Below are 24,272 nucleotides of genomic sequence, written 5' to 3' on the forward strand. Positions count from 1 at the left end.
TCCCCTGACTGCAGTGTTCCACATCTAATTGCTGCTTCTCTCACTGGATCTTGCTGAGTTTAAATCTGGTAACTCCCTGCTCTGCACTGATGGATTGTTATCTTCTCCATGTCCTTTTATCTACCAGTGGTAGGACAACATTCTTTGAGCAGATAGTTTTATAAGGGTTTTGCTTTCTCTTAGGGCAGAGAGAATAGCTGGGAGTTCTTTACTATGTCTATGCACACCTTTGAAATGGAAATTAAGATATCAGCAGATACTTGAAGGCCAGTTTGCTCTGAATGTACCTTAAACCAAGCCTTTGCAAAAGCAAGTCATTATTTAGTTTTTCTGTGTATTCCTTTGGCTAGTCCTTAACTTCCAGCACTGTCAAATGAATCTCATAGAGAACCATAAGTTTTTTTTAAACTGTATCACTGTCCTTGTCACTGAGCTATGTGCTGGATGATCTTATTTCTGACGTCCCATCTGAATTTCAGCAATAGTGTGAGCCTTAGAACATCATTATGCATTATTGTTCAAAATTGTTTCATGGATCACATGAAGATACTGATAATTATTGCTTTTTGTCTTCATTGCTGCTCTAGGAAGTGTTTGAATTATCACAGACTTTTAACTTCTGGATTTCATTACAAACATTAAAAATGCATTGCTTTTTTAAAATCCATGAGCTGTTACCTCTACAAAGTGGGATTTGCTGAAACAGTTCTGGTCATCTCAGCAGCTACTTCAGTCAGTGCATCTCCAAGGGCTGGACACCCTGATCCAGTCACAGTCCAGGTGGACAGATTCACGTTCCTTCCAAAGGAATGCTGAGCAGCTGGGACAGGCTCCTGGCTGAGCAGTCCTTTTCTCTGGGGCTCATATGACAAGTGGTTGTCACAGAGGGTTTTTTATCTTGCTGTTGTCTGTTCATGAGTTTAAACAGAGCTTTGGAGTTTTTAGATTATGCCAAATCATCCCAATGAAGTGTGATATACTTCTTTGATTTAACACTTGGATGTGTAAGAAACTACCTGTCAGTCAGTCCAGTTACCCCTGGAGATCCTGAGCAGTTGTCTGCCTACCAAAGAAACAGCAAGTGGGGATGTTTTACATGGGCAAGGCTTATGACTTCACCTCACAACAGGCATTTTAGGGCACGTTTTCCTTTAAAGTCCTTATTTTGAAATGTGTAGAAGTCAAACAGAAAGTAGGTCTGCAGTCTGTCAATAAACTCTTAGAGAAAGATTTGGCTCATGAGTTTTACCATGCACCAAAGATAGTCTTGGAAGGACTTAGAAGGTTTAATGTAGTAATAAATGTGTTCTTAATGATCGCTCAACAGGGCTGTGAATAAAAGGTTGCAATGCCTTGATTAGTTCAGTTACCTATTTCCTGGGTGAGTGTTACCTCTCGATTGATACCTCATGGCACTTGTACAAAACTTTTGTCCTCCTTCCAGGATTAGTTAATTACTCATTAAATAGTCACACAGCTTATTTGATTTCCAACTCTCAAAAATTTTCTCCAGGATAATGGAAAATTGCTTGTCATGTTCCTGGTTCTCTCTTATTCACATTTGACTTCCCTCATGAAGCAGCCCCCTGAGAGTCTGATGCTGTGCTTTGTATGGTTGTAGATACCATTTATGAGAAAAAGAACATTGGATAAAATGCAATGTCAAACTATTAACCCATAAATTGCAATTGATAAAATACACAGCAGTGAATTTCAGTTAACAAAGAAACTATTTGATACTTTAATTTTGCTATCACTTAGAATGAAATAAAAGATGCCATCTAAGTATGTGGCTACAATATAAAAATCAAAATGTCTGAAAAGAAAATGTAGTGCTGAGAAATCATGTTGATAAGTAAAATTTTGACTCTTAAAAATGTTATCCCTTATTGATGTAGAAGGAGATCAGTTCTAAGGCCAGCAGCATTCTCTAGAAATGTAAAATTATTACTTGGTTGTAGTGAATGATGAAAGTATTTTTAAGGAAGATGGTGGGAGTAGTATTTAGATGCTTCCCAGCTGGTAAACAGTTGAGACTGCTGAACAGATGCCAGAAAAGTATGATAGGTAGTGGTGAGTCTGGTGACTGGTATCACATGAATACTCAGCTATACTGTGTGTACATCCCAGGTCTGTTCAAGATTTGTCATTAAATTGTTCTTGAGTGTATGTAAAGCAAAATCCAAGTTTTCAGCCTCTGTATTGCGGCGTAATTCCATTACCATGGGAAAAATCAAGAGCCAGTCTAACTTGCTCAAACAGTCATGAAACCACCCAGTTTCAGTTGTTCAGCTGTGAGAGTCATTCATGTATTTTGTCAGCAATGTATTAACAGATTAGGTAAAATGCTGACCTAAGGTATCATTTTATTAAGGGCTGTCCTCAGTGAGTATTTGTATTTTACCATTGTGTAGCTGCATACACTGGGATTATTTTTAATAAGGTGAGGAATTTTTTCTTAAGCCTCTCTTTAGATACATGTAGTGCCTATATTCTCCAGTCAGCATCAGTTCTCAGAACTGGGATGTTAGGATTCTCTTCCAAGGAAATTTTAGTTTTAGGGCAAAATACCTGACAACATAATTGAGAAACAGAGCTTCTTTAGGCATGTGAAACAAGTTGCATTTTACTAAGCTTCTCATTTTCTTTTTTGCACAGTGCTTGCTTAACAAATGGTACTCAATAATTTGCCTCCTGATGGGTTTTTTTGTCTTAGATTTTCACCCTCTTTAAAACCATTTTGGTCTCGGTGACTACTCTGCACTTCCGTGGCAGCACTGATAATAACATTTTGCCCTGGAGTCAGTGATTTTTATAGCAAGGTTTCAAAAATCTTTCAGAAGGGCTATTTTTAATAGGTAGCAAACCAGATGTATAGAGATATGAAATGACATGGAAAAAATAACAATATATTTATGCCTCCCATTTCCTTGTCTCTTGCTGTGCTTACTCTGCATGATCTCTGCCTGACCTACAGGGGTTTTTTTCTTAGTTTAATTCATGGAGTTTGTGGCTGTGAGTATATTGCTTTGCTTTTATCTCATGTCTTCAAGCCATAACTCTTTATCTCCTAACTCAAAGCTGCGGGACTGAAGGCAAAGCTGATTTGCTTTCTTCTTTTCTCAGTGCTCTGATGTTCTGCAAGGAAAATTTGGCAGAGGTAAATAACTGTCAAAGAGAAAGAACAAGACAAACCTAGCAGATCAAGGTTTTCAAAATTGGCTAGTAATTTTAGGTGCATTCATTTTGGATGTGCAGTTGACAAACAAAGACTCACAGCCAGGCCCTTGTAGTTTGGCAGCCAAAACCGTTAGCATCTTTTAATAAACTTGGCTACCATGCTATCTTTATAGATAACCTGATTTTAAACAGCTTGCTGAAGTAAAATTTCATTACCAAAGGTAATTGAGTCTGTTGAAAAATATTACTATTTTTATTGTTCATATGTTCTAATCTTAATTATAACAAGCAAAGTTTACCTTCAAAAAAAGGGTAATACTTGCCTTCTGACAAGCCAGCTTTTAATTTCTGCTGTGTGGAACTCCAGTTCAAAGGGAATAGAACAGAAGGCTCAGCTGTTGTTGGCTCTGCAGTGCAGACTGATGGGAGCTGCACAGCTGCAGCTGTAAGCAAACCTGGCTGCTGCTGGGTTAGACCCAACCTGCCTGTCTCAGGAGCATCCTCCTAAGCAGCCCTGGGCCTGAAGGTCAGGCAGATTTTGCAGGTGCAGAAATAGTTAGCTACGGTTTCCCGCCCTCTCTCCTTGCTTCTGTCAAAGTAGAGCCTCCCTCAGTATTGGGTTGCATCACTTCTAAGATGGGGCAGTGGAGCAGCTTCACGAGGCATCTTCACTTTTCTGTGCGCTTTTGAAACCTGTTGAACGGGCTGTGTTTGTGTAGTGTCGAGACAGTAGCTGATGCATCATTTATATGTCTGAATAAAAATTCTTTTAGGACCTAATTTAGGATGTATTTCCTTATCTTAAATTCTAATCAGGCAGAACTTGTCTAGTTGTATGTATTCTAAAGAAAGCAGTTAGTTGAAATACGTATTGCCGATTTTTTTTTCTCCAAGACCTGTTTTATCAGTTGCTCTGAATTTTTGTTGACTTTTTAGGACATCTCTTCCTATGTTAGCAGCAGCAGTTCATGACTGATTAGTATGCAGAGATCATATTGATCCTGGTCTTGCCTAATAATACTAACCTCAAAATAAGAAGTTAATTAGAGCAAGTGAAGTTACTAAAAGTGCCTGTGTGATTTAAAAGCTGAAGTCTACATTTTTTTCAGGAGAGTCTTAGGCATTTTGGAAACTAGATTAAATTAAAATCCTTTATGAGGTTACATGAAAATATAACTTTGGCTTTAAATCGCCTTGCTGATTTTGATGATCTTAGAGTCTTTCATCATCTTGCACAATAAATGGTAATCCTTCACAGGTGAAATTCACCACTCATAGCTGTGGAGGAGTACAAGGACATCCTCACCAACAGCATATATACTCAAAATTTTTCACAGAACCCAACTGCTGATAACAATTCATTTTAAATGACCATTATTTAGAAACAGTTAGGTGAAGACACATGAAAGTTTCTTTGTTTGGGTTTTTAAAAATATTTAGTTCTTTACTGTTAGGAGAGACTTCATGACTGTTTGTGCTATGGTTGAGATTACATTTTGTAGCCCAGATATATAAATCTGATACACTCTGACACCCAGCACATTGTGGGCTTTGCCAGAATAACAAGTTGAATCGGTGGGTTGCTAGGGGAGGCAGAGCCTCTCCTCCAAACTCAGTGTTAATAACAAGCACAGCAGTACTCAGGTGCCATTGTCCACATATGCATTGTCCACATTGGCTATAGAAAACTTGTTTGGTGTGGTAGTACCAGGGAAATAGGTATCCATAAGAGTCCCAATTGCTAAATCCTCAGTGGCAAACTAAAGACAAAATAAGCCTAGAGACTGATTTGTGTTTTCACCTACAGTGACTCTCTTCAGTGGAAATTGACTGCCTGTGCTTAAATTAGTGTAAGAAATGCAAGACTATGTGTTTTCTTTCTGAAGAAAACTAATACATAGAGTGGGAGAATGAATAATCTGCAGGCTGCCCTTGGTGAGGGGGATGAGATGCAGTGATGGGGGAGGAAGGAACTGTGAAGGATATGGAGCCACTTCTAGTGGAGTGGACAAGAGACATCTCAAATCCTTCAAGTATTTTGCTTATCTTTAGTGAAAGCACTTGAGATGCTTGTGCTGGTACAGATAGTATTAAATTCATACTCTTGTTTTATGTGTACTATCTTGGTAACATAATAGGTGTTTAATGCAGCTCTGCCTGTCTCCCTTTTTTTACTTGTCTAGAATATCCTTGGTGTTTTAGAACAACCCTTATGTCAGCTTCTTTATTAAAGAATGTGCTGCGGAAATTATGCTAATTAAGCTGGAGTGTAATTATGGGCTAGAAAGATTATTTCACAGTCAGAATCGAATTGTTGTAGATAAATGTGCATTAACTTAATAGTGTGCAGCTAATTAGTTTTGCTATTTACTCGTAAAAATTTTAGAAAAAGATATAATCAGTTATACTAAAGCTTGAGAAATGAATATATTGCAAAGCCAGTGGGGAGTGCATTCTGAATCTCTCTTTAATTATTGTTTTGCCGGAATTTTTTCTTAGTTTTCATATTCTGAACTTGTAATGGACACAAGTAGCTAATTAACAAACTTTATTTCTACTTAAAAGATATATTATGCAAGTAAAATGTGGTTGCCAGTTTGACAGTTATATCTGTAATTCATGCTAAAGCAGTTACAGCATCAGTGTCTTGTACTCTCCACAAAAGTTAAATTGCTTTGGATCTCATTGTGTAGCAAATTAAGATAGAGACTTTATTTTCTGTGTATATCTAACTTTAATTTTTGTATTTGTCAGCCAGCTGGCATTAGTCCTTACCATGGCTTTAGGAAGAAAAGAATGAATTACTGTCATGCTCAGATACATCCACTAAATATCTCTTAGAGTACTGCAGTGTGTAGTCATGGTACAGTCCTGAAAACCCGAGAACACAGAATTACTTGGCCCCCATCTAACGACTGAAAGCCTTGAGGTGTTTGCAAACAAACATGTAATTTTATGTGTTCCAAAAATACCCTTTATAGTTGTGTGTCTCAGGTGTTCACAAGTATGAAAGGAAGGCTGCAGAACATTCTCCTTAATGTATATTAGTATCAGCTTCTGGGAAAATCTAATACAGTAATTTGATTTGTGCATATAAATTCATATATAGAAATTTTTCTAAGCCACCCCTGAGCATAATATGTCTTCCATTGACTTCAGAGTGAAAGAGACTCCAGTATAAATTAAAGTAGTGATTAAAAAGTGCAGTCTCAAACTGAAGTCTGGTGTGCTCTGAACTTCACGTGCAGCGTTGCCTACAGGGCTTTACTGTATGATCATCTTTCTTTATGCTGAAATGAAAAATCATAGAAGAGGGACATATTTTTATGAAACAGAGAAAAATAATTTCAATACCTATATAGTGATTTCTCCCCTAATAAATAAATAATGCCAGATATAATATCCTCTGTTGCAGAACAGTTCCATGGCTTTTCCACAGTGAGGTTTAATGAAATTGGATATCAGTTTCATTTTTATCAAGTTATATCAAGAACACTAGCTCCTATGTGAATTTGTATTTGCCATTAGAACAAAACTTATGAACAGCAAGTATTGACACAAACCTAAATAATCTCAGACTTTTCCCACTTCCAGTCTCCCTCGTGCAAACAACACAGCTGAAAATCTGTGAACTTTGAAATTGGTTTGGAATTTGCAACAAGAATTTGCCATATGAATTTCCAAATGATACATATTTTTCCTAACATGACCAAAAATGTAAAATTAAGGATGTGTAAAAAACATTAATTTTTTTTCTGCTTTGAAGGATTTTATAGCTGTAGTTGATGCTATCAGTTGAGCACAGAGAGAAGAGTTTAAAAGTTTGAGGGAGTGGTGTTGTCCTTTCAGTTCAAATGAGGAAATATGGAGGAAAAGATTAGCAAAGTCTGACAGAAATCAGCTCTGAAGTGAAAAGGGAAAGGTACGATTCACAGGCTGTACTTCTTGCTGCTGGCAAAATATATTGTAGGGTGGCTTGCCAGCTAAATTGTGTTGGATCAGTGAAAGTAATGGGCACTGGAATTTAGTATATCAGACTAAAAATCCACCCAGAACATGTTGCATGGAAATAACTACCATACAAGGAGCAACTGAGTAAAATACAAGTAACTCATTCTTTTTCTGTCAATAGCTGTACTTCCATTGGCTGAGGAAAGATTTTTGATAGATTGAGGCTCATATTTTCCTTTAATATATTCAAGTTTCAAAGGCCTCTTTAAGATACTGATTCTGATTTCCAAATGACAGATCCGTGGCAGTATATCTGTCATTCATTAATAAGGGCAATTGCCCTGAGTCAGTACCATGATTATTGTCTCCAGTGGATTTATTAGATACATGCAGTGTTTCACAGTTCAGCTGGAAACATTTCTGTAGAAATGCTGTACAGCACATTCTGCAGCCTCATTCTTTTACTCAAGAGTAGAAGAGTTACGTCCCAATTGTATCCTGACAGGATGGCAATTAAGGGAGGAGCTATTTTGCCTCGTTCAAAGGGTGTTTTTCTGTGAGCTGGATTTTACTCGGTTAAAACTATCAAATATATGTGAGATGTTTATTTTAGCTTCTTTTAAAAGATACAGCCTAATTCTGCACTAAATATCATATTCATATCTGAATATCATATCTGAATATCATCCGTGTAAATGATTTTTTTTCCTGATTCAGATTTTGCATTCATTTTAACAAGACACTTCCTGGTTTCAGCTTTGATTCACTGTTCTTGGTCTGCTTTTGTTGCTGATACATCAGTTCAGGGTTGTGGATTTCTCTGGTGCTGACAAGCACTTGGTAGTACTTTATCCATTGACAAACTCATCATTCTTCTGCTGGCTTTTCAGTCATTGTGAAGACTCTGGGTTATACTGTCGCCCAAATAGAGATCAGAGACATTACGACACTAAATAGCCAGGTAAAAATCATCCTTTCTCCATTTACTTTCCCCTTTAAGTGCTGAAGTACAGCCTTGTTTTCTTAGTGTTCAGAAAAGTGTGACACATATTATGTTTATTGATACTTTGCATAGAAGAGGATGAAATCGAAATACCCAGTTAGCAATAGCAATACCAATAACAAAAAAAGCACTTTTTCTGAAAGAATGTGTGACAGATCTTCTTTTATTATTGTTATTATTTATAAACTGAAACTGTTGTAAGTTTATATCAACAGAATCCGAAATTGATTTAAATTCAAGCTAATTGATATAAGAATTGAATTCAAGATGCCATTTTTAACTTAAGCAATGGATGCGAGAGCAGCCATGCCAAAGAGCAGCAGGGTCACGGTCAGAGAGGTTGGCTTTGGTAGCCCAGAAGGTCTCCTCTTACCCTGCACTCCCCTGAAGTGCTGTCCAGATACTCTGCATTTTCTATATACTTGAAAACCTTTTTCAGTCAGCTAACAGTGTGTCAGTCTCTCTGGGTTCCGGGACTGAGGATTTAATAGCAGCCCTTTTAGCTTTTGCCAATTTTTTTTTCCCCTCTATCAGAGAGTCATGTAAGCACTTCTCTCTTTACCCATGCTTGGCATGAAGATGATGATATCTATGTACTGCATTAGGAGAGTTTCCTAGAATTTCTACAAAACTTTGAAGAAGATGAAAAGCATGTGATGGGAAGTAGCAATAGTATTTGAGTATCACTACTCATTGCTGTTAGATATGTTTTCTTCAATCCAACAGCTTTTATTTGAGCCATTTTCAACAGTTTAACTCCCCTGTTACTGACTCCACGAACTTTCTGTCTCATGAGTGTCAAGTATGTCTTGCGTTATTGCATTGTTTTGGTGGTTGTACATTGAGGTACATCAAGCTAGCATGCAGAAAATTAGTTTTTCCATACTTAATGAAAACGGAAATAAAAGCAGCACAGGAAAACCATTAGTCTGTATTTCCCTTTGACAAGAAAAGCAATTTCAAGTGCATTTATGGTATTGTACAGCTTGCAACTTTAGTGAACAAAATTAATTGCTCAGTTTTTCAAAAAGACTAAATAGGAGTTTAGTTGTAAGAAAATAAAATGAATACTCTTTGTTGCTTCTCTTTCTTAAAATTCAGTATTAGAAATTTATATAAGCTTTTTCTTGGCTTTCCAGAGTTGGTGTTTCAGGACAAATTCTGGACTTACCGATTCATATTGTTTTTATCAATATCTTGAGTCACTCTTAAGTTTTACTGTTTAATATTCATTATTAAGTATCAAATGAATGCCTATTACAAAGAGTTTGCTGTGCTCAGGAAAACAGGGAGTGCTGGAAAATGTTGCATAGATAAGAATGATGTATGTATGTGTGGATGAGAATGGTTTGAATTTCTGCTGTACAGCAAAAAATCAAGGCAATAGTACACTTAGTGAATAATCATTTAAGGACTGAGATAACACAAGATATTTAGGATTAAGACTTCCTGTTAGTTTAGATTAATGCCTTTTCGTGGTGCCCCACCCCAACTGTAAAAAATATTTCTTCAGCTTGTGCTAAACTGTGTGCTCTGTTGGAATTTCCTATTTTCTGCTATTTGCACACATAGAAATCATCCAGTTTCTAGTGTTGGTGGTCGCTGCTTTCGTGTAGCAGTCTCCAGGTTACCCAGGCAGTGGTAGGTCCAAACTTTACATTTGTGAACATGACAGAAACATCCAGTTTCATTGTTTTTTGGTTTGCCTAAACCTTAAAAAGTTTGACTTTGTCATCCCTACTGGAAAAGGGTAGAAGCAGTTTTCCTGTCACTGCCATCGAACTTGGGATCTGGAGCCAGAAGCTTGATCAGGCAAAGAGAGCAGCAGGGAGAGACAAACCATGTGTTGTCACGTCCCTTGTTGTGAAACTCTTGCTGCTTAATTGCACAACATTGAAAAACTTTGACTGGAGAGAGGTGCAATGCCTCAAAACGTTTTGGGAACTTTTCATGGTTCTGGTTATTAAAAAAATAATGTGGATGCTTTGAGCCTTTCAGGGAACATTGTGTGTGCCAGCTTCCCCTCCTGCAGATGAATGTGATTTCAGTCATTAGCATTGTTGCTGTTAGGCTAATGTTTGAATGCTCCTGCTGCTTTTTTTCCCCACTTTCTTTTTTTATAGCTGCAATGTTTAAGTGTTATCATACATGTAGGGAAATAAAATAAATATCTTCCTCTCTAAAATGCTTCTCCCACTTTCCTAGGGAAATCAAGGGTTTGTGGAGTAACATTTGTTCTTTAGAAAGGATACATTTATATATGGCCATATAGGGACAGAGCCTCAAAGGCCTTTTTTCCCCCTGTTATTGAAATACTGAATGGTTTAGGAGCCTCTTAGAGGGAACAGTAGTTCTAGAAAAGGAGACATCTTTGATTTATGGGTCTGTGGAGGTGGAAAACCTCTCAAACCTCAGAGAAAGGCATTAAAGTAAATAATTCTGTCTGACAGTGAAGTCAATGACAGAGTCAAGGCTGGAATCCCCTAGGTCTGTGTACTGTTCTGATTTCCTGCCTACGTTTCCACCTTTCTGATCTATGAGGAAAACATATTTGCATCTGTAACAGCAGTGCTGCCAGTGAATAACATTTTACAATCTCCTGGAATCTGCCCTGTGAGGTGTGAACTCCTGTAGATGGAGGGAGGCCAACGTAAGCTGGTATCCCAGGGAAGGGTTAACTTGGCATATTTTCACAGCTGCAATGTATTAAGCTACTGTAAGGCCCTTTGGTAGTTGGAGGTCAGAAAAATGTTATTCATCACAGGAAAAAATAAGATAAATTAGGCAGTTTAAAGACATCTTGATAGCTTAGCTAATTTGTCTCTAACTTGCTTTTTCAGAGGCAGTCCCTGTATATGCAAATACCTGCTGAGGAACAGATAAAACAAGTTTTTCAAGACTTTCAGCTCAACAGCCCCAAAAGACAAATACTGCTTTCTAACTAAAACAAACTAAACAAACCAAGTAATACAAATGGGAAAGTAATAGATAGTCTAAAGCACTGAAGTCCCTGCTCCAAACACAGTCTAGAGGAGAGATAACGTTGTACCAGGTACTGAGGGTATGGTTACCTTACAGTACAGGCAACTTTTCTCATAAGAATAAGAAATGCATGCTCCATCACAAGGTGTGAGAGAATTAATATATAGGTCAGTACCAGTACAGAGTAAAAAAATATTTCATAAATGTTCATAAAAACATTTTCATTAAAAAGACATTTGTAAATGAAATGAGGGTAACCTTGAGTAGATGATACTTATACCTCTGAATATAATCATGTTGTATTGAAGGCAGTAACCTGGAACTGTAAATAGTAACACATGGTCCAGTGTCATTAGATAATCTTTACTCAACTGAATCATCTTTAAAATCCTTTCCTCTTGAATGAAATGTTCACAAAATCTAAAGATGGTTCAGCTCCAGGCCATTTTTGAAGCATTGAAGTAGATTTTTTAATTCTGAAGTCTAAATAGCAGAAGAGTGATGCCTTATCAGAGAAAATGTGAAGGATACAAAGGCAGAACTGCAGGAGGGTATATTTGCCATTGTACAAGCCAGTTTTAGCCCTTTGCCGTATTCAAGATGTAAATTTTATAAGTACTGGATTAACCCTGAGACCCCAGGTTGTGTTAAGAACCTGGGACATGCTGAGCACCTGCATTGCTGCTTGGCAGAGCTGGAAAAGAATCCTGTGCATCTGGTACATCACATCCTTCTCTGCACCTCATTAGCAGACAGAAATATATTGTAAAACCACATTGTGCTGAATCTCCGTAAGCACTACTCCATGGCAGTTTTAGTTTAGGCCACATGAAAGCATAAATTGAGGAAAATGTCATAACCCAAGAACAACATCCAAGTTTTTGCCATGAGTGCCACATACTTTTTCAGCTGTTTTATATACAGTCATGTTAAATTTGAAAGGCTCTAAAAAGAGCAACTTTTCAGAAAGTGTAAAGAGCTCTTTTAGAGGAAGAAATGGTGAAGATTTGCAAGATTCTGGATCACAGGTTTGGTGAGATGTTCACATTCAGTCTGTGTGATGGTGGATTACCCGTGTCCAGTCTTACGGAGCACCCCATACAGGCTACAGTTTTCAGGTTGGAATAAACAATAACATATTTTTTTTTGTTTCATAAGAGCTTAACATTTTTATTTGTAGAAGAGACATATTCAGTGCCCTTTCTCTGTTGTCCTTCTGGTGCTTCCAAATTTAGACTGAAGTATGTCAGATTATTTTGTTCCTTATTTTTTTTGTAAGGTTTGACTTATCTAATTTGAAAGGACAAAAAGAGAAGCATAGGGAGCTGTCTGCTGATAAGGGTTCATTTCTGTTCTGTGGGGTTTGCAATAGGCCCAAGCAGGCTGTTACTACATCTTGTGGTTGGTTATATGGTGTTTGTGTCACCATGGGTCTGAGGATGATGATCAGTTGCTTGTTATGGTACAATCCTTTGACCAAGTTTGACTGGGGGATTATACTGAAGGGTTTTGAGGATTTTCCAAACTGAGAGGAACAGAGATTGACATATCTATTTTGTTTCCTAAAATTGAGTGCTGAAGTTACCCAGTATTCATGTGTTCCATTTTCAAAGCAAGTGTAGTGGTTCTGCCTCCTCTTAAACTATAGGAGATCATTCAGAGCAGGCTGGCAATCTCTGTGTATGTGTGTGTGTATATATGGAGAAGTGTGTTTGAAAAAGAGAAGGTACTTCAAGGAAGCACTTCAAATTTAACTCACAATAAATTAAGTGTAGTAAGTCTGTGTTCTCTTCTGTTTGACCGACTGTCAGACAACCACAGAAAAAATATAAGGAAATGAGCTGTTAGATGGCTCCTTCCTCTTTATATCACATTAATTTTCTGTGGATTATGTTTAGGTATTCTTGATTTCTATTTCTATTCGGGTGTAACATCCTATCTTGGTTTTTTTTAATGTACCAAGTCCTTAGAGAGAGATTCTTACAGTATTGGTATATTGCCTTCCAAATATTTTAATAGAAGTTAATTTCTCCCTTTAAACACAGAAGCTAGTCCTTTGATCTTCTCTTGGCTTTTGATTAGTTCTCCTTGTTTGATCCTGAGCTACATGTAGTTTGTTTTCTTTTAGTACTACCAGAAAACCATTTTCACAGCTCTCCTTTCTGAAATGAAGGAAAAGAGATTTTCAGACTTTATTTATTGAATTGAGGGAGGAAGCAAACAGAAGGGTCTATGTCTGTAGGCATAAATTCAACAGAAAGTCTTTTAGACTGGCATTAGCAATGCCACAATGTATATGAGGTAAAAATTGAGGAAATAATCTTAGCTTGGATTGAATTGCCTTTGCCTTTGAGCACCACTTCATATATGAAAACCTTTCCTTCACCAGTTTAAGACTGTTTCACATGCATATTAGGACAGCCAGGAACACACAGGCGAGTTTGGTTTAAACAGTCTTGTAATAAAAAATTGTGCATTCTCTTTCTTTGATAAATTCTTGGTGGTAGCTCAGCCTTTGTCAAGCATATGGTTCTTTATAGCGGGAGTCTTTGCAGCACTGCCTTTGGGGAATGCTGCGGAGACAGGAATAGCTCTGGGTGTCAGTGCTTGCCTGTGCCAACTGCCTGATCAGATGGGAATGTTCTGCTCTAATAATGTAAATCAGAAATGTAAATCAGAAATAAGAACCCAATCTCTCTTGAGATTCACTGTGACCAATGGCTGGACAGTAGACAGAGCCATCACACCATTGCAATGCTTTGTAGAAGCAATCAGTATCCTTAGTTACCAGCTGGAGATGTGTGCTTTTAAAACTCATTTAGTAGCCTTTTTAAAATCAGTGCAGATATATATGTAACAGGATTTTTGGTTTTGCTTTTCTGTGTACCATCAGCATTTTTAGTAGCTGAAAAAGAGAATTTGGCATAATTTAAGCAAATATTCAGATGCAGTACATCTTTTGTGTTCAGCAGCACCTCTGAGTGAGCCCACAGACCCAGTGCACCTAGCTGTATTGCAAACAATCTCTTTTAAGTTTGCATCTCTTTTACTTCTTGGCACAGGTATGTGATACGATACCAGGAGCAGGACCTGTTTCCAGTGAATTACTTGCAATACCCAAGTCAGCCTGGATTTCTCGCTGCTACTGCTTCTGTGTCAGAGCTGTGTCTCGTGTAGAACTCCTTGATTCTCTTCAGTTGTTCATAATATGGCAAGCTTTTTGTGATAACTCTAAGCATATGTATTGCCAGTTTACATAGAGCTTGGTGTTCCCCTTTGGTTCCTCTTCTACTGCAGGAGCAGTAGTCTGGTGTAATCCATGGAACATCCGCCTTAGTCACCACTTCAAGCTAAAACCTTCTGCAGGATTCCAAATTAGATCAATCCTACAATCCTAGAGCACAATTTTCATTAAAAAAAAGAAGATTGGAACACTTTGGTGTGTTCCAGTCAGTCTCCTCAGATGAGGATGCTTCCTAGAAAAAAATGCACTTTTACAACCTGCCAAAATACTTGAAGTCCACAGCAAATGCTGCTTGCCAGGAAAACTGTGAAGTTCTTGCACAGCTGGGATTCTCTTGTGGACAAACTTACACTGCCAGCAGAAGCCTTTGGCTGACCTAAATTGATTAGTGCCCTTACTCCTAGGAAATCATAGGCAAGTGGTAGATTAGCAAAGATCTTGTGTGTACAGCTACTACCTTACTCTTCATTTTTGGATCAACCACACAGATACTTTGTTAGCATTCTCAAAATGCCACGCACTGCCTCAGATTTACTCCAGCCTTACAGCTTGTTTCACCATCTGTGTGGATTGCCTCGCTCAGATTTTGTAAGCATGGTGATGTTTTAATAAGGGACACAGGCTTCGATAGTGTTTGTTTAGGATGTTCACTGTGATTTCAAATTCTCCTTCATTCTACTTTATAATTTTACTAAATGCAAGTTTTGTCAATTTGCATATGGCACAGTATCAGCTGTTTCATAGAAATCAGGGTATATTGGATTTTCATTAACCTTCTGCTGTCCTTTAACCTTATCTCTGTCAAATACTGAGCCTACTGCTTTTTGTTGGTAGAGAGTAAAAGATCACTTATTTCCAGCTCTTTCCTACTAGTTGTTACTTTTTGTTTGGCTCTCTATTTTAATACATATTTTTTGTCATTTAGGTAAGTGTGCTTGAAGGCATGGCCTTGATTTTCCCCCACATCTATGTAAATTGTTCCACATACATTTTGTGCCTTTGTCTTTGAGGAATACCAGTCCTCCTTCCTTCTCCAGGCATCTGCCAGATGACTTCATTAAGTAGCCTTTCTAACCTTTCATAATAAGGCTAAATTTAAAAAAAATAATACTAAATGTTAATAGAACTGCAAACTTGCTGGTCTTAAAAAAAAAAATCCTCTTTCTCATTGTCACTTTTTTCCACCTATAAAACACTTATATAAAACAAATGAAACATTTAAACTCCTATAAACTACTTGTTCTTGCCCTGAAGGTGGCTAAAATTATCACAATTATCCAGGCAGCCCTAACTGTTGACAGAAGTTTTTGTTTGTTTTATGTAGCTACTGTATTTCATTTAGAAACTACTAAAAATAAAATCATCTTAGAGACCATCTGCTTAAAATGACAGTGCATACTAGGGCTAAATTTTTAAACTTCTTTTCCTGCTTTGTTCATTATCTCTCCAAAAACTGGTTACTTAACAAACTCAGTATTCAGTGCTAAGGGCATCTTTTCTGAATTGATTTTCTACTTACAGCCAATGTGTACACATTCATTTGCAACAAGTAGTCATACTTCACTCATATCCTGACTGCTTTGGGAGATCAAAGGGTGAAAGGAGGGAAAGCCTTGTTTTCATGCTTGAGTACCATATAGAGGCTTCAGGTTCCTCAGAACAATTAACTGTTCCTTTGGTGAAGGGACCTTTTTCCTTTTCCCCCCTCACTGCCTGCTCTGTTCTGGATTCTAGGACATGAGGAAGAAAAATGTGAGCAGATGGTTAGAGCCCACTGTGTATTACAGCACATAAAGCGCCTTTTGTTTAGTTTGGTTTTGGTTGGTTTGTTTCTTGGTTGGATTAAGTAATACACGTGTTGAGAAGGAGGAAATTTCCTTTTCGAGAGAATTTCGTGGTAGAAGTTCCCACACTTCAACATGTAGTGTAGTCTTGTCATTCGAACTGTTTTCTACTGGTATTTTGTGATCTCCAAAATACCCACACCTGCATTTGGCATCTAGGATTGAAAATGAGAATAAATTAGAAATGGAGGTAGGCTAATTGATTTGTCTTCAGTTATTTTATTGGATTTTGCCTTCATTTCTTATTTTTGTTGAATCAAGAAGTCTGGAAGATGTCTTTGGTTTGCTTAGAGCTGTTTCTATAGAATGCAGGTCTAATAGGTTTGAAGAACCTGTTAGGAAGTGTTAGTATTGTTAACTGAAAGAAAGCAGATGAAAGAGGAAGCTACCCTGTCAGATAACATTGTTTCTATGATCTCTAGCAATTCAAACATAAAAAACATGCGCCCAGTGAATCCCTTCCTTTCCACATGTTGACAGAGTCATGGTAAGCTGAAAATGTGATGGTCGCAATCTTCAGCCACTGAAGTTTGTAGCCTTCCCTGATACCTTTTACAATGTTCTCTGGCTTTTCAAAATATCAGTTAATTATTAAAATCTTTTGGAACCTATGTAGATGTCTCTTGCAGAGATTTCCAACAGTCTGTATCCTCTAAAAATGCATTAGAATAGTCTATATGTGATTTATTACTACATCTTTATGGTTTCTTCATATTAAATGTTTAATGTGAATTCTAATATTCATGAGTTAACTTAAGTTTTGGCAAAGGAGAAATAACCAATGAAATTCTGAGTGGTTTTTTACATCTCATATCCATATTCTGAATCTCCATAAAGACACAACTGTAGTGACAACTCTCAATCTGACAAATATCACATATGAGAAAAGAACAGACAATCCCTCTTTCTGTAGCAATTTATTATTATTGTAAAATAAGTCTTCCTTCGCTGAAATGTCATGGAGAATTTTTGTATATAAAGTGTGCTTGGGACAGATTGGAGAGATGCTGTGAATTCCCCATGTGATGTAAACTTGCCCTCAGTGCAGAAAAATCTTCATAATTTAGGAAGGAGACTGCTGATCAGTGTTATTTTGGCTTAATACTATAGCTGGAGTCTGCAACAGGTCTACCAGGGGTTTTTTTTGGCAAAAAGGTCCCAGATGATCATGGTAACTGCAACAGAGAACTTTTTTGTAAGTTACCTGTTTTTCCTAGTTTCCCTAATTTCCGTTTTAGCTTAAAAATGTATCGCTAGATAGAAGATGGTCAAAATGTTCATATGGCACAAAAAATAATCTCTTGGGGAAAAGGCATATGATAACTGAGTATACCATGCAGAGAGGCTGTGTGTATTTCTGGTTTTAGGGACACAAAGTCCAAAACCATTTCATGAATGATTTTACCTGTAAACCCAGAGTGGAAAACTTCACCTGAAGTGATATGATAGATTGATTTTAAGTTCAGGTCGGAAGCTTCGTTATACATGCTGGGACTTGTTCAGCATGCTTGAATTCCGTTCTTTTATGTGATGCCAATGGCGTTTCATGTTTTGTAGGATTAAAGTGAAGTGCAAAGACTTGAGTGCTCAAGTAGGGTCAGAAATGTGTAAAAGTTTTACATTGGTCATTGCTTTCTGTATAAGATAGCGATTGGTATTGCATAGAAACAGCAATAAGTAAAAAGGACTTTTTTGAAAATCAGTATTTCATAGCAAACCATTTGTGGTGATGTGAGCATGCATTCTCATTCTTTTCATATATTAAGATTTCATGGAGCCTTTTTATTTAGAAAACTTAATCAGTTAGACAACTAATTCCACAAAGTTACTTCCTCTAGTTGTACTTTTTATAGTTCTTTTCCAGAGAAATACAGCTTAAAATGACAAATAGCTTCATATTTTATTTTAATGTTTGCCTTGATAACAGTGAAGGCAAAAAAGATTTTATTTAGACATTTCTGTCTTCTTTGTTGGCCTAACTGTTGGCACATTTATCCACTAATAGCAGAATTTTTGATGAATCTTATGTATTTGCTTTCACACAGAGAGTTTGGATGGCGGGATCCAGAGCTTCCAGAAGTTATACAGATGTTACAGCATCAATTTCCCTCAGTACAGTCAAATGCTGCAGCCTACTTACAACACCTCTGTTTCGGAGACAATAAAATAAAAGCAGAGGTAAGATTTATAAACTCTTTTTTTCAGCAGTGTTGCTGTATGCTATTTATCATCAACAATTATTTATGTGTGCTTTGAAAAACTTAAAAGAGACATCACTGATATATGCCTAGACCCATTTTACTAAAGCTTTCTCTTAAGTCGTTTGTTACTGTAACAAAATGAAAAAAAAATTGCATAAAATACTGTTGCAACTCATTTTTTTATTTTCTTGGGAATAGTTTGATTGATTGCATACCATTTAAAGACTGTCATAGTTGTTCAGTAATCAGCTAGTGGTGTAGTCTTGATCTCTCTGAAACATATGGGCATTTCCTTAGGGCTCTCTGAGAGGCATCTAGACACTAAATACAAACACAGAATATGAAAATTTAGCAAGAAATTTCTAAATCAAAGCGTCCTGTAATGCATAATTGTGTGAATAGGTTTGATTTGGCTGTGTTTGCGGCTTGAATGGTGCTCATTGGTCTATGATCTTGGAATTCATTGCACATTGTGTCTAAAATGTAATTCAGACATCAGTATAGAGCTTGTTCTGTACCTGTAGCTGACAGGTACTTCTTTCTTGTTTGTTCCCTGTGGTTAATGGGACCAGCACAGCTTTTGGCACAAGTTAAACAGAAGGAAGGCAGCTCTGAGGGATCTGACAAACACACAGCAGTCAATTAAAATTGAATGAGTGAAGCTGTTACCAGCCCCAGCTGCTTCCCCTGGCCCTCTCAGAGACACTGCTAATCAGGGACATGTGGTGTGCACATAAATCTGTGCCTATACTGGCACCTTTTAGCCTGGCATGTAAAGGTAAACTGAGATCAAGATCTGGTACTGCTTGTTTGTCAGAGCTGTGTAGTGATGCTGACTTGCCAATGCTTCATCTTCCTCACCCTCAGCACAGCCCACTCCATGGATCTATCCCACTATGGAACCTTCCCTTGCAGGTTTTTTATCCTCAGGAAATTACTTAGTGAGTAAGCATGTAGTCTGCTGGTGTTGGCAGAACAGGTTGCAAACATCACCTCAAACATCTTAGACATAGAAATAAAAAAAATAAAAAAAAATTGCATCGATGTAAAGTGAGGAATGTTTGTGCACTGGAGAACTCTGGCACAGGTATCACTGAAAATTTTAATTGCATGCTCCCTCTGTACTTGACTCTCATCCTTATTCAGAAATAAATTTTTAAGTAAAAGAACTGATAAAACTGAGAAAGGCAGTTAAATTATTAGAGCAATTTACTCATTGCACAATCTCTGCTGGTTCCTGTTAGCCATAGATTGAGACCCCTCAAGTAGCTGTCCCATTTGAGGGAGGCAGATGGTTTAATTTCTGTTGCTAACCATTTAGGAAAAAAGGGGTCTGATCATTGTTGATCTCACCCATCCCAGCAACCTTTGGACTTCAGCCTTTGTAAGCTTAAGGCTCATGAGCTGGAAGGGTGAAGGTAGGTAAATACAATAGTAGAGCACTAGGCAGCATTCTGAGCTTCTTCTGTGAGAAAGAATAGCAGACAAAACAAGGATTCCCCCATTTCATTTGTTATTATTCAGGACTTTTATATACCCGTCACTATGTAATAACATAAACCACTATAGAAACAAACCAAAGTGCCTTTCTTAAAACAGTTTATCTAAGAATATGCTTTCAAACTTCTAACTTTGGATTTTTGTTAGAAGGCAAAATAATAGGATGTATTGTAATATTTCCTAATGCTTTGTGGAGCTTTTCAGCCTAAAGCACCCAACATAATCAAACTATTTTATCTCTGTCTGTATCTATCTATGTACCAACCTCTGTTGTTTAATGGCAAGTCCTGTTGTGTTTAGGTCATGCCTCAGCAGAGCTCTTTGAACAGTTTCTGTGTTTGCCTGTTGGGATCAGGGTCTACCCAAATGGCTCAGTAGTGTGCCTAGGGCCTGCTCAACCTCCCACTGAATCATTTCTCAAGGAGCCTTTTTTGTGAGAGTTCAAAATCCTGTTGATAAGGAGATACCACAACAGATATCCCAGATTCTTCATATATGTATACCTAGCTATGGAACTTGAGCAGTCCTGTTAAACCTGCCCGGGACAACTCACGTGATAACTGTTGAGGATGTGTCTGAATAATGAGTTTAATTAATACCTAAATAATAGAAACTGATACCAAAATTCTCTTTTCTGCAAAGTTGTGTGTTGTGGCCAGTTCTCTTCTTCACATTTAAGACTGAATTCCTTCTTCATGGTAGCAGCATTCCAGTCTTGCTGCACATGGTTGCAGGGAATCTTGCCAGCTCTGACACAAGGTAAAAAAAACACCAGGATACAGCATATTTTCCTTACAATCTCTTATTGAAATTACAGAACAAAAAAAAAAAAATCTTTAGAAGCGGAGAAAACTGCTCTTTGATGAAATACCTAGCTTGCTTTGATGAAATACCTAGCAAAGGACTTAGGCTAAAGATAAGAAACTGTCTTGGTGGTCTTTCAAATCCTAGAGAAAGGACAAACATAAATATGTGTAAGAAAAGAGTAGCTGCTGCTATTTTCTGTGCCTGACAGCCACTGAGGAAAAGGCAAATGGAATTCACTAAATAATTTTTAAGTATTAATCTTTAATGTACACTTCATCATGCATGCACCGAAAGAATAATATTATACAACAATTTAGTTTGTTTACCTGGTTGTATTGAATTAGAGATGCAGTTGTTAAAGTTTTAGCTCTGGAGTTACCTGACAGGGAAAAAACATTCTCTTACCTTTGTCACTACTGAGCATTGAATTCTCACACTGCAATTAATGGCTATTTCATCCAGAGTTTCTGAAGATAACTGTTCTGAAATACTTTTACAATTATTATTTTTTGAAACATGATTTATACTCTATCACCTCTCCAAAAAGATGATTAATGATCTTTCCTCTGAACCTGACCATTCTTTCAGTCTTGTTTTTGTATAGTGGCAGACTTGTCCTACTCTCATAAATTAGTGGGATATGTATAAAATTTCTCTGCATGTACTTGGTAGGACAAAGGCCCACCTTATATTCCTTTTTTGGAAAAGTGTCACCTAAAATTTAGACAGAAATAGAAAATAGCAGCTGTGACTATGATGACTAATCTGCATTTCTGAGATTCCTAGCATATTTTATGGTTTTACCATTACATTTTTATCTTCTAAAATATTTCAATTTCTGTGGCTGAAACGTGGAACACTACCCCTTGCTTCTTCTGAAGCTTCCTCTCAAGGAAAGGAAGTGGAATTGCCCTCCAGTAAACATCTGAGAAAAAGATGCTCAATCAAAAATGTTGGATGCATGGCTAGGGAAACTAGAGCTATTTTTCCCTTCCTGACCATGTTGTTTATGGTAGGTATTATTTCTAGAGCACATTGATCACAGGTGTGCTTATGAATTTGGTGATGTCACTGGAAACATGCTTTCATTGCTGCATCAGCGTAAATGTCCTGCTCAGTCTTACATAGCAATGAGGTTTGCAAACCTCCTTCTCTATCTTAAAGTGCTTCAAACAAAGTTGGTAGCTGTTTATGTGAAGATGTCCCAGACTGAATGCTAAGGTTATCAGAAACAATTTTCTTTCTCACAGAATAAACCCAGCTTCTGGAATGAATTAGGTTTTGTATTTCTGGAAGAATTTCTATTTTTCCCGTGTCAGTCCTGATCACAGCAGAAGAGCAGTAGGTAAATGCAATAAACACTGGCCATTGATAAAGACAGTGGTGTTACTTCTTGCAGGTGCTGCCACTTCTATGCTGCTCAAAACCATTCAGTGCAAGTCTTTATTTCAAAGTACAGTTGTAACTGCTGCTCTAATCTGAAAGTTTTTCACAAATGCTACTCCTGAGTATCATTGCGTTGCTGACTGCAAGGCAGGTGCTATACGTGTTCTCAGTAGTGCTTCTCATTCTGTGCCTTTATTTTTATTCCCTGTGCTGGGTTCTTATGTGGTGCAGTAGACATTAGAATGAAGTTGAAGAAATTGGATTATTTTTGCTATTGTTTGATAGTAGATTTTTCATCTTCCTTTGAGTAGTGACCAATCATCACTGAAGGTCTCACATAAGTAGAAGGGGACATAGGGAGGCAGAAGTCATAATATAAAGATTACAAAAATTGCCAGGCAGCCCATTACAGTTAGGCATAATAATTCCAAAATTGAGAATCGCAGAATTCTTCAGTAAATTAGTATATAAATTATTCTTTCACTGGTAATAGTGAAGAATGTAACTTAAAGGCAAAAGGCAAGGAGGGAAGAAGTTCTGATCAGATATTTGAAAGCAAAAGAAAAGCCTATCAGGCAGAAGAGCACAAGAAGACCCTTTCAGATGGCATTTTTCTTCTCAGGAGAGGCTCTTACACCAACAATGGTAAGATTGTGAGCAGGGCCAGAGTAGCTGCTCCTGGATGCCAAGAAGGAACAGACAGGGGATATAGGCAAAGAGAAGCGTTTTAAAATACTCTGCAGAGAACATTTCTTTAAAAGAGCACATTCTATTAAACACAGGGTTCATTCTTCCACAGCATTCTTTTCTTCCTATAATGACATTTTCCTCCTTTGTATGAGGTCACCATGTAAAAGGATTGAATTGTGCAGTTTCACACGCCAACACCATTTTGCCCTCATGGAAAATGGCAGCCTGCCATCAGCTGCAGAGGTGTAACAGTTCACTCAGGGGTTTTGGCACCAATGATTCCTTTCCTCAAGCTAGGAAATTAATTTTTGCCAGCAAAGTCACAACACTTGAGATTCTCATCTCAGGAAAATAATTCAAAGATGACAAATAAAAGAACAGCAACTGCTGAACTGTCCTGCCTGAAGCCTTCCCTTGCACCCTGAATAAGTACTGCTGAATTGGACAGTATCCTCTTTATCTTGGAGAGCATTTCCATAAACTCCCTTCAGAAGAAAAGTATCAGTCCAGACACTATCACATGGAGTTGTAACAACTGAGTGACTGCACGCTGAAAGCATCTATTTGTCCAACTCATTGAAGGCCATCATTCACTGTCATTTTGTCATTAAACTAAAGGTATTTCTACATCTTCTTCTGTGAATTCATTAGACTGTGCCCAGCACCTTTTCATCACAGTACCCTGCTTGTGCACATGTCAGGCAGTGGACATAAACTCCACTAGCCCCTTGTTTATCTTCTTTATAATACACATAGTTGCATTGTTGTAGTAACTTCGATGTTGTTCATTGCGCTGCTGGATTCCTGGTGATCAAGGATAAGTACATACCTGTTTCTAACATAGTTTTCTCCTAGGGAATACTTGCACTTAGTATGGGGTGATGAAGAAACAGTCCATAATGTTGCTTTTAGTCATGCTGACTGACAGAAATCTTCATAGTATTTGAAGGATCCAGAAGGAAGATTGGAAGTGCTCACATCCTCCTCAAAGGGTATCTTGATTTGAAAACTACAGTGTTCTGCAAGATTCCCCTCTCTTTCCATAAGGATAGTCAGAGAAAACAGATTATCTTACCATGCTGCCCAGCAGGAAAGAATTTCTACCTGGTGCTGGTCGAGAGCCAGCTGAACAGGAGCCAGTGTGTGCCCAGGTGGCCAAGAAGGTCAATGGCACCCTGGCCTGTACCAGCAATGGTGTGGCCAGCAGACCAGGGCATTGACTGTCCCCTGTGTTTGGCACTGGTGAGGCTGCACCTTGAGTGCCGAGTCCAGTTCTGGGCCCCTCACTACCAGAAGGACATGGAAGTGCCAGAGCGTGTCTAAGGAGAGCAGCAGAGCTGGTGCAGGGGCTGGTCATGTAGATGTGGCACTTAGGGAACATATTTTAGTGGTGGACTTGGCAGTGCTGAGTTAGTGGTTGGACTTGATGATCTTAAAGGTCTTTTCTGACCCAAATGACTTTATGTTCTTTTTCTCCTCTATGT

General features: G+C 37.8%; 1 protein-coding gene across 6 annotated transcripts in view; it reads left to right on the forward strand.

Annotated features, from left to right (window-relative positions):
• Positions 1-24,272, forward strand: part of CTNND2 (catenin delta 2) — a 646,153-nt gene that overhangs the window by 462,410 nt on the left and 159,471 nt on the right. For all 6 annotated transcript variants that reach the window (XM_039714844.1, XM_039714847.1, XM_039714842.1 and 3 more), the window contains one exon: positions 18,250-18,382. In XM_039714844.1, coding sequence (XP_039570778.1) covers positions 18,250-18,382 — 133 coding nt within the window. The remainder of the gene's footprint in view (positions 1-18,249; positions 18,383-24,272) is intronic.

The sequence above is a fragment of the Passer montanus genome, unplaced genomic scaffold (assembly GCF_014805655.1).
Source record: "Passer montanus isolate IOZ18808 unplaced genomic scaffold, ASM1480565v1 scaffold31, whole genome shotgun sequence".
NCBI lineage: Eukaryota > Metazoa > Chordata > Aves > Passeriformes > Passeridae > Passer > Passer montanus.